This window comes from Marmota flaviventris, chromosome 2, assembly GCF_047511675.1.
Source record: "Marmota flaviventris isolate mMarFla1 chromosome 2, mMarFla1.hap1, whole genome shotgun sequence".
Classification (NCBI taxonomy): domain Eukaryota; kingdom Metazoa; phylum Chordata; class Mammalia; order Rodentia; family Sciuridae; genus Marmota; species Marmota flaviventris.
The window spans coordinates 149,298,067-149,309,590 of NC_092499.1; the positions used below are offsets into that span (position 1 = coordinate 149,298,067).

The following is an 11,524-nucleotide window of genomic DNA, read 5'->3' on the forward strand; positions in this document are numbered from 1 at the left end:
AAGTATATATGCTGAAATAAATTTATCCCTGCTTTTTTAGATTCAGATTTTGATATTGTTTTAAAAATGCTAGTCTTGAAAAAGTCATAGAAAATACATTGATAGTAAAATGAGCTGAATAAATTATTTTATTTCTCCAATGTGAATTTTTACTTGCTTCTGACAAAAAAAAAAACAAAGAGCTATTATGAAAATGTGGTAAGCATCCAGCCAAGGAGCAGGTAATAGCCACCTTTGCCCAGATATTTTTTTATGTAGTTTCTTGCTACAGAATCTCTAGCTTCCAGACTTTTAAAATTAGATGTTTGCCTTCATGCTGTTAAACTGCTTTGGGGGGATGTGGCAGGTGCTTAGCTGTGGCCTGCAAGCCTGTAACCACTAGTTTGGTCTGTGTCATTTGTGCCTAAGGGGCAAAACAAGGTCATTTATCATTTCTCCTCACAGCCACTGAGAGGAGCTTTTCACTCATTTGTGTTTATTTGGACATTTCATCTTAAAATACCCTAATTTGGGAGTCTGTTAGAAAAGTTCAAGAATATCACAGTGATGGGAAGGGTGCTTTTAGCCAGGCAAGCTATATGGAAAACCTGGTCTGCAGCAGGTTTCATTTAGATTTGCTATTTTAAGGAGGGGAGAAAGTGCACGTAGTGTTACTTTCTCCCCAGCTGAGCCAAACACCTGTTGTTTAGAAGGAAGGCAGGCAGTAAATTACACCTTGCCCCCTTATCCAGAGACTGCAATACATGAAAGTTATTCTTTTATGATTTTCATAAGTAGACTGTGGTAAAGATCATCTAATTTTAGACTTCAGGGTAAAACACTTTGATGCCCTGCTTTCATCCTGCTGTCTGGAGGCAGAACAATTGATACATTTAAATGCTGCTTTAATTTGCAGTACTAGTTTTATTAAAATAAACATCTTTTAGAGGTTTTGTTAAAAAGCTTTGTAGAAATGTCCATTACCTTTCAACAGTCAGTATGGGGTGGGTGGGGGGGCGGGGTGGAAGGAAATCTATCAACTAAAATCCAAACTAGTGTCTGTAAATTATAGCAAATTATTTATGTCTTGCACAGAATAGGTTCCAGATTAAAGCCAGGGATTGAGCATTCATAGAAATTATGTTTCATTACATTAATCACTTGTTATATGAGAGATGCCATGTGACAAATTCTATATCTTCTCTCTCAAGTTTATTCTAGATAAGGAAAGGGGACAACCTAAGCTGATAACCATGAAAGGGAAGTCCCGAGTTTTTGTGGTTTCTAGTTAATACTCCAAGGTTGAGAAAATACAGGAAGAGAGAGCTCAAGAGGCTAGATGCCCAGGGAAGTGTTAGCTGAGAAGGTGAAACTTGGACTGGGACTGGGTGTCAAAGTTAGATTGCAGTTTATTGAGCATTTCATTACAGGTTTTTTAGTATACTTAGAGATTCCACTGTACTTATTTTTAGAAATGCCAATAAGTTAGAAAGAATTCATATACATATATATTTTACATATAATAAATATTCTTAAATATTGAATATATACTCACACATACACACTCTAAAGTCTCACAGGAATTAACAGTGTATAAAAATGAGTCATTTCTCCTTAAAACCATCTGTCACTCTGCTTTAGTCTCATTCCATCTTTTGACTGACTTTATCTTTGCTCTCTTTCTCAGAATAATTATCCTAACATTACTGTATTATCTTTAACTTATATATCTATTTGCCTTTTTAAGCACTTATCCATATTTTATCTTGTTTATTCTATCTTGTATCTTTTTATACATATTTAGTGTCAAACCCAAGTCATACAGTAGGTTAAGGGATAAATAAATGAGCAATTTTTTGAAATAAATGCAAAAACAGTTCTGTGCAAAGGAATTCTACAGAGACATCCTCATACCCATCAATAATATCACTCCCAGCTTCAAGACTTACACTTTGCAAACACTCTGTGGGTACTTATTGTTTGTTGTGTAGCATATACTTTGCCAGGTACTGAAAATACCAGAGTCAACTATGGAATTTAGGGTCTGTCAGCATAGAAAGACACAAGGCAAGCAGCTCTAGGAAAGATCTGTTCTAGTTGTGTGAGGGGCCACCTTTTTAACTAGAACATGAAAAAGTATGCAGGACTCAGCCAAGCAGGCCAAGGAGAATGATCTCAGAAGAAGGGAGTAGAGGGCTAGCTGACAAGAGTAGAGCCTAGAGGGGTAAATAGGGATTTGTTGGCTATGTTGTAGGTTTTGGACATTGTCTTAAGAGTGTTGGGAAACCATAAATTTTTTTTTTGAGAGAGAGAGAATTTTTTTTTAATATTTATTTATTTTTTTAGTTATTGGCGGACACAACATCTTTGTTTGTATGTGGTGCTGAGGATCAAACCCGGGCCGCACACATGCCAGGCAAGCGTGCTACCGCTTGAGCCACATCCCCAGCCCATAAAATTTTTTAAGTAAAGGCATGTCATGATCATATTTGTTGTTTTAAAAAAAATCACTTTGTCTACAGTGTCCATCGGGGCAAAATGAATGCCAGGTAACCACACAAGACTAGTAGAGTGACCCAGTAATGGTTACTGGGGATTTGGACTAGAGTGGTGACAGTAAAGACAGTGAAATCTGGACAGGCCTAGATACAGTAGATAGCAATTGACCAGACTTGGTGGTTGATGGTGGGTTTAAGAGAGAAGAGAAGCAGCAAGGATAACACCCACAGGTTTCTGGCATAAACCTCTAGGTGTATATTAGTGCCATTTAACAAGGTATGGAGCATAAAAGGAAGAGAAGGTATTAGAGAAAAACTTGAGCCATGTCAAATTTGAGGTGTTTGAAGAAGCATCCAAGAAGACAAGTCAAGTGAGTCATTGGAAGGGCTGGCAGTTCAAAAGAGAACTGTGGACTAGAGGGTCACTGGGGCAGGCATCAGTGTGCCAAGCTCCCTTCCCTGCAGCCTCTGTGGGGATGGCTGAGACAGTCTGAGAGCATATAGAACAAGTATTGGTTCTACCATAAATCTGAGCACCTCAGCTCAGTTCCTTTTTAAAAAATGTTAATTCACTAGAAAGACCAACTTTTAAAAATCCCTCTCTTGAGACATGAGAAAGAAGTTAAAAGTAGAAGTGTTTGCCACCTCTCTGTAGAACTAAATGGAAAAAAACAAGTGTTTATAATGGACTGAAATAACTCTTCATGTGAGTAATAACTAATGTCCTAAGTTTTGGTCACAGTAATTATGATGGAAACATTCATATGAAATGAGCTATATATTATATTCTTGTAACAAGAAAAGTTGTTTTTTTTATGAATTTGAGATGATTTTGCATGTAGTGAGGGAACTGTGACATTCCTGGTACTTTAAACAAATGCACTAATTATATGATGATGCATTTAATGTCTGTGACACTAAGCTTGACAACCATGAGCAGGGATTCTATGTCTTTCCTGTTCTTTGTCCTTCATCAAGAGTTGCTGATCCAGATTCAATATGGGAGAGCTCAGAGTTTCTCTTTGTTCCAAAGGGTAGTGGCAGGTATATTTATTTTAAATAACAATTATATAGGAATAGTCCAGCATAGCAATCTTGTCTTCCTTTATAGATTACTCACTGACCAGCGCAGATCTGTCAGCCCTGCAAGGTTTCAACTCCCCTGGAATGCTGTCTTTGGGGCAGGTGTCAGCCTGGCAGCAGCACCATCTAGGACAAGCAGCCCTCAGCTCTCTTGTGTGAGTACTGGAAATCTTCCCTGAACTTTTACGCCTGGCCTGCAAACACTCTTTTTGTGTCAGTTAAAGTCTTTTACTCTGTAGACTCTCATGTGAATAATCCTACAGTGGTTCTTTTTTAGGTGGACAGAAATGTTGGGAGAAAATATTTTCTTAACATGCTCTAGACAATAGCTTGGATATGAAGCAAAGCACAGGCTTCAGGAAGCAAGGCTTTTCTTTTCAGACACTCTGAGGTAAATCAGCTGGTACCCAAGGGGATTTCAAGGCACAGATGCCACCACATGTACCCCTTTCTACCTGCTGATTGATGAGTCAGCTGCCTACTCCCATCCTGCTTCCCAACATCTGCCTCTGATTCCACTGCTTAAGGAAGGCAGCTTGAAGGCATTTGAGCTTACATAACTCCTTTCCCTCTTTTTGCTTTGATGGCTGGAGAAGAGGAAGATGAGTTGTGTCTTTAGCTTTCTTCCTGAATCTTGGGGGAAGAAAAACAGGGCTGGGTAGCCCATATATGCATTAGACTCCATAGGATTTATGTGAGTCATCTCCCAATGTACATACCCTACCTCATTCACAAAGAGAACATTTCTTATGAACTGAGTGTGAAGATAAATGTGAAGAAGTGTCAGTCTCGTGCCCAGAAGAGATGAGACTCCTTGAGTAGTAGGGAGAAGGAACAGGGCTTGGTAGATTTAGCATGACAAGTACGCCCGTTAAGCAGGTGGAGGAGAACAGCAGACCCTGTTGGCTACCTCACACCTGTTCAGAGCAGTAGAGGCTATACGTACCCTAGCCTACTAACCTCCTTTCAGAAAGTGCCCAGAGGACCTGAGCCCAGGAAACCCATTCCTCCTGAGATCTGAAAGAAGTCCACAAACATATTGTTATCAGTAATCATCTTGAGAACTAAATCACAGGAAAAGGAGTGGAGTATCTTAGGGAATTTTTTTTCCCCTCCACAACTGGCCCTCAGACCTAATCCTAAACTAAAACACTAAAAATAGCCCTGAAGCTGGGTGTGGCAGTACACACCTGTAGTCCTAACTACAAAGGAAGATGAGGCAGGAGGATTACTTGAGCCCAGGGGTTTGGGGCCAGCCTGGGCAACACAGAAAGACACCATCTCAAAAAACAAAAATCAGAACAAACAAAAAAAGCCTGGGAAAGCAAATAGAAAAGAAATACAGATGTGAGGAAAAGTCTTTATACACCCTCTTGTACCAATCTGAGTGAGTTCATCAGCCTTTCTAAGACTGTTTTCTTTTCTGGAAAATAAAAATGATATGATTTACATCTCAGAGTTGTGGAAGAGATGAGATGTTGTGCTATCACAGGGCCAGAGTAGAAAAGATACCAAGGAAGATGAGGCATCGAATAGAATTTAGTGTGCCATGTTCCTTTATCTTTTTGGACCACACACAACATTAGACACTGAAATTGTTTTGCAAACTTCAGCTGCAAAAATACCACAGTGGTAGATAGTAGAAGTGAGAAACGTTAAGAACCCAATGTACTATTTCTTTCTTCCTGGAGAGATGTGATTTCTTTTTGTCCCATATACTAAAGGAGATGACCAAAACCAGCCTTGGAGAATTCTGACAGGATTTCAGACCTTGGGTTGTTTCATTCAGTCATTGTCTTCAGTGTCATTTTGTGAGTTATGCTGATACTCTCACAAACCATCTCACTTCTCTCTTTTTTTTTTTCCCCTCAGTGCTGGAGGGCAGTTAACTCAGGGTTCAAATTTATCCATTAATACCAACCAAAACATCAACATTAAATCAGAACCGATTTCACCTCCCCGGGACCGAATGACCCCATCAGGCTTCCAGCAGCAGCAGCCACCACAGCAGCAGCCACCACAAGCCCCACAGCCCCAGCCCCGGCAGGAAATGGGGCGCTCCCCTGTGGACAGTCTGAGCAGCTCAAGCAGCTCTTATGATGGCAGTGACCGAGAAGATCCACGGGGTGACTTCCATTCTCCAATTGTGCTTGGCCGACCCCCAAACACTGAGGACAGAGAAAGCCCTTCTGTAAAGCGCATGAGAATGGATGCTTGGGTGACCTAAGGCTTCCAGGCTCATGCTTGTACTTTGTGTTACTGCAGTGAACTGCCCTACATATCTAAATTGGTAAATAAGGACATGAGTTAAATATATTTATATGTACATACATACATATATATTCCTTTGCATATATATGTATGTGGGTGTGAGTGTGTGTATGTGTGGGTGTGTGTTGCATACACAGAATCAGGCACTTAACCTGCAAACTCTTGTAGGTCTGCAGATGTGTGTCCCATGGCAGACAAAGCACCCTGTAGGCACAGACCAGTCTGGCACTTCCTTGGACTACTTGTTTCGTAAGATAACCAGTTTTTGCAAAGAAATGTGTACCCATATATAATTCTCCCACACTAGCTTGCAGAAACCTAGAGGGCCCCCTACTTGTTTTATTTAACTGTGCGGTGACTGTAGTTACTTCAGAAAAAAATGCTTTGTAGAACAGAGCAGTAGAAAAGCAGGAACCAAGAAAGCAATACTGTACATAAAATGTCATTTATATTAATTACCCAACCTGGCATGGGTCTCTGTTGCAAATGGGTGCATGGGAAAGGGCTGTTGATATTAAAAAACAAACAAAAAAAAAAACAAAAAAGCCCCCACACATAACTGTTTTGCACGCGCAAAAATGTATCGGGTCAAAGAAGTGATCTTTAGGTAATAAAAAAGAGAGGGTAGAAAATACGCATGAGATATTCAGAAAATACTAGCCTAGAAATATAGAACATTAACAAAATAAAATTAATATATTAAGTTATAATTGGAATACATCAGAAGTTTCTTTTTACATTCATATCTTTAAAAATAAACTGATTTTAGCTCATGTATATTTTATATGAAAGAAAACACCCTTATGAATTGATGACTATATATAAAATTATATTCACTACTTTTGAACACATTCTGCTATGAATTATTTATATAAGCCAAAGCTGTATGTTGTAACTTTCTTTTTGTTCTTTTTTGTTTGTTTGTTTTTAGAAAATAGCTTTATCTTGTTTTAACTTTTTAGATTTATTTTAAGAGGGGAAAAAAACAAACAAAAATATCTTGCAAGCAGAACCTTGGAAAAAAAAAGCCATGAACACTTATTATCTATATATAAATTAAAAGTTGAGCCAAACTCTTTGTGTATATAGCATCTTAAATATATTATCACATTTGATGTAAGTACCTATGTATTGTATGGTCACCAGATTAAAAAGTATATTTTTGTGGATTGCCGCCAATTTTGGGGGGAAAGGCGAAGTCCTTATTAAGTAGAGTATTCACTGTTTAATATTTACTATTTTGTTAAATATACTGTACTTTGGATTTTAATTATTAGCCCAGTTTTTTCAGAGGATTGTATAAAGGGGTTTATCCCCTCACTGGTGGTGAATGTGTGATGTTACATTGTAATCTTTGTGCTGTATGGGGTGAGCATCATTATATATTTTATATGTGTATATAAATAGCAAAGTGGCAAAAAAATTGGTGTTAAGTTCATCCTGCATAAATATAAAATGTGCTGTAACAGATTTTATAAGGCATTATTTAAAACTTGCCTTTTGTGAGGAAAAAAGTACAGTAGACAAGATGACCTAATTTAACTAATATTAGAGAAAATGGCAAAATAGTAGATGAGCACAGAGGTTTTATAAGTGGTAAATGATTAGAGAAAAATATTTGTGAGGAAAGGGATCTTTTTTCCTTGACCCTCTAAAAATAGAATGATGCAGCTAGTTACAAAATATACTACCATTATCAACTGTTCTGTGCATTGAAATGACACTCTGGTGTGGGGGAGCAGTTCTCTTATGGTGCAGATCCTTGGCATGACTCTTGCTGTCCTGATTGAAATTAGTGCCACCCTCAGCTTGAATTTTCAACAAGGCCTTATTCTTACAAGAAGACAACTCATCAGTGATAGCAAAGTTCATCCGTTTACTGGGCTCGTGCCATGAACAAAATTCAAAGTCCTGTATATCTTTTATTATAAATTTTTAGATACTCCTTTTTCTGAGAAACTCAACAGAAGGGTTTTAAAATCGCTGCTGTTTTATATTTTAATACTGAGCAGCTATCTACAATTTTTACTTATATTTTGTTTTTCCCCCCCAATTAAGTTCCTTTTGACATTTCCCTCATCAGCTATTTGTGACAAATCATCAGCCAGATTTCCTGACTGACACATAGGTATTAGGTACAGGATAAGCCTGTGGCATTGTCATTCGCAGGCCGAGGAATGGAGATTCTACTTTAATGGCAGTTTGGTAGTAAATTTTGGTAGAAGCCAAAAAGGGAGGATGATGTGCTGTCTCCTCTTTTCATTTCAGTTAGGCATTTGGCTCTTATTCAGAAAGGATTAGATTTTCTTTTAAAGTGTACTTAATTTACCGAACTACATACAGGCACATTTCTTCATAAGGTTACACCTGATAGAAACAAGACAGTCCCCCAATACTGAATTTCCAAGATAATCCTTACCACTTTGTAAACCATTTATAGCTTTGAAAGTGTTAAGTGATCCTTTTGTTATTATTTATGCATGTTCATGAACTTCTGCTGTATATTGGAATAGGAGTTAACACATTCACATTTACTGTCTATTTTCTTGTGTGCCTTATGAGATGGCTTTTCTGACTGTATCTCAATAGTCTTTCTTTCTATGCAGGTTTATAATCAGTACAACTACTGTTTTCTAAAATAATATTACACAAGGCTCGGAGTTTGTATTTAAATTACATTGACCAAGTAACAATGTATTCTGTTTTCAGGAACTGAATATTTGACTGTTAATATTTTTCCCATACGCCCAGTATGATATGGAGCATATGGACTTAACAGACATGCCTCACCCAGACACCCATATGTGAACACATCACATCCACATCTCTTGGCAGAAAACAACTAGAGTGGGGAAGACACTAATGGTGTTGTTTTGAAACCAACTTTTCTTACCCTTTTAGACTCACGTGTTTTGTATAAGACACTGTCACAGGACGATTTTGTCCCTTCAGAAGACATATTTTATTACTAAAAAACAAAAACAAAAAAAGCTTAAATTGCACTGGTTAAAGGAAATTCCCAACAGCTGTACTTCCTTCAGTACTCTAACTGGTACTGCACTGAGACTGAAAGTCACCATTGTATTTACACAGATGGTCCCAACCAAAACTCCATCTTTTGAGCCCTAATTATGTCCATTGTGTTATAGACTAAATCAGGGGTTTGTTCTAAAAGAACAATACATATTTTGCCATTTTAACTGTAAGGACAATTAATAATGCATTAACATAATTTCTGTATTAACCATCATGCGCACAAGAAATACATAGTAAATAAGGAACCTGAAAACTCCTGGCATTGGATCATAAAAAGCTAGATGATTAGAATGTGAAAAAGATTTTACAAATGTAAAACTTTTATTTCTCTGTAGAAACTCTTCACTTTGCTGTGCAAGAAGACACTGCTTTGCTATATTTAAAATGGCTTTTTTAAAAGAGATTTATGTATTTGGTAAATGTTTGTAGTCAACAGTTCACACAAGAAGCTGTACACGGTTTGATCATGTAAAACCGTTTGGCGGCACAAGCTGGACTTTGTTGCCATCCTTGAGATGAACCTTTTAAGAAAAATAAGTTAATCTCAATTTCCCTGAATGTGTTGTTTTTCTTCATTATACAATAAATATTATAGTGAACTTTTTATCAAATGGTTAAGACATTGATAGAGGTTGTTGTAAACTATTTGTCTCCTGAACTCACTCCAGTAAAGATGGACTGGCTCTTACTGTACATCTAGACTCTGTCATGTTTGCCTGGGGAACAATAAGGCGCTGGCTTTGCTACCAGGCATCCCCTTCCTCAAAAGCTCTTTCATTTGCCTTACTTTCATAAGGATCTTTTTCACCTGCAGGTCCCCTTGCCTTACATTGAGACATGGTCAGGAAAACTGTCCCAGGACCCACTAGAGGCTTAGGAAGCAGCCAGTCAGCTGGTCCCTCCTTTGCATCAGCTTGGCTGTTCTGATATGGCTATTCATTGATGCAAACCAGTGAAATCCATTCTAGCTCCAATAACTATTCACAGAAAATATCCCAAGTGTGTTGAGGGAATGGATATTGTTAGCACTTAATCTTAGTCCCCATTTATCTTTAAAGGTTGGGGTGAGGGGTTGAAATGATTTGCCCAAAATACGTACACCATACTGACTGAGAGGCAACAGAAGTCAGGTTAACTTTGGAGTTTCATTTTTAAAAGTGATGCTGTTTATTCCATTATGCTGTTAGGTATTCATCAGTGGTCATCTTTCATGGATATGATTCAGCTAGAAAATGGAAAAATTATCTAAGTTTGCAGTAGAAAATGTCTTTTTCTCATGTGTCTTCTCAGCTGGCTCCTTGTAGCTGAACAGAGTCGTGGTGTTGAATTAAGTTAAAAGCTAAATTTTTGTGCTGGTTTTATTTGCTGGCTATAGTGGAGTTCTTGTTAGCAGGTTTTGAAAGCTGGTTGAGTCCTGTGACTAAAAATAATCACAGCTGCAGCTACTTAAAATCAATTCACTGTGAGCTCCTAGTCAGCTCCCATGGGGGCCTTGCTCTATGCTATATCCTGTTTTCAAGCTGATCCTGTGCCTAAGTGGCACCATCTAAGAAAGTAATTTTCATTTGCAGCCCTGCACCAGCTGGAGGACAACAACCTGCCCCTGTCCGTCTTGTCCAGTGGCTCGCAAGAGTCTGGAGTATCACTGTACCACTTAGTTGTGAACTTGTCTGATGTCTTCTCATGATCAGAATAAGGTTGTGGATTTGGGCAAGAATATCACAGAAATGATAGAATAATTTTGATATGTCTTATTACAGGCAATGATGACCTTCATTGTCTGGGTAGGTGCTTTCTACCAGGTTTCTCCACTGTAAAGTTACTATCTTTCCCTTTGTTATTGCTAAATACCTCAGAGATACTTTGAGACTATGCAAGCTTTCCTCAGATTTTCACCCACTTAAGCATTTTGTCTACAACTGTTGTTAATATGGTAGTTGCCTGTTTTCTTTTACATTTATTAATTGGGATTCTTTTAAGGAACAGCTATCCTTTCTCCCTGCTTATTTAATTTGATTATATATGGACTCATGGATATTTATTATATGGGTTATAATCTTGTACTGTCATTTTTTGTTCCTCAGATTGCTTCAGATTGCTTCAGCTTTGGCCATTCATAGCTCCATCAGGTAACTCCTGTATTCTTTGGACACACCTGCCTCCCACCCCTTTGACACCATAAGATGTTCCTCACTCATCTTGTATTTTCCCTCTCCCAGTGCTGGGTCAACCACTTCTTCAAGGACTCCTTGTTTCTTTAATTAGAGAACAATATTTAGAAACCAAGATCTGGGCTCTAAATATGCTCATTGATTTATTAAGATCTTACTGCTTTTAGGCCCTCTCTGCAAACACAGCCTGGAAATGAATGTGGTATGCTCACTCACACAGAGATACATTAGCATTTCACGAGTCTCTTCAGATTCCCATTCACTACAGGGTTAGTGTACCCTCCTTGCCTTTCCTTATTTATAATGCCTTTCTTTTATGGTAAGAAACCCAGCTCTAGTTAACAACAATCTATTTATTTGTTGAGTTCTAGTATACACATAAAGTCCTTTCAGAATCGCCAACCCATACCTGTGTGAGGAACACACATTTATTAACTACAGAACATGTTGGTGTTTTGTTTACTTTTGGCCTTACACTATCCAGGC

At 38.1% G+C, this 11,524-nt stretch overlaps 1 protein-coding gene across 11 annotated transcripts in view; it reads left to right on the forward strand.

The window, feature by feature from the left end:
• The window catches only part of Mef2a (myocyte enhancer factor 2A), a 157,301-nt gene extending 147,741 nt beyond the window's left edge, over positions 1 to 9,560 (forward strand). For all 11 annotated transcript variants that reach the window (XM_071608664.1, XM_071608660.1, XM_071608661.1 and 8 more), the window contains 2 exons: positions 3,589 to 3,715; positions 5,433 to 9,560. In XM_071608664.1, coding sequence (XP_071464765.1) covers positions 3,589 to 3,715; positions 5,433 to 5,787 — 482 coding nt within the window. In that variant the 3' untranslated portion in view covers positions 5,788 to 9,560. The remainder of the gene's footprint in view (positions 1 to 3,588; positions 3,716 to 5,432) is intronic.
• Positions 9,561 to 11,524: the final 1,964 nt, after the last annotated feature.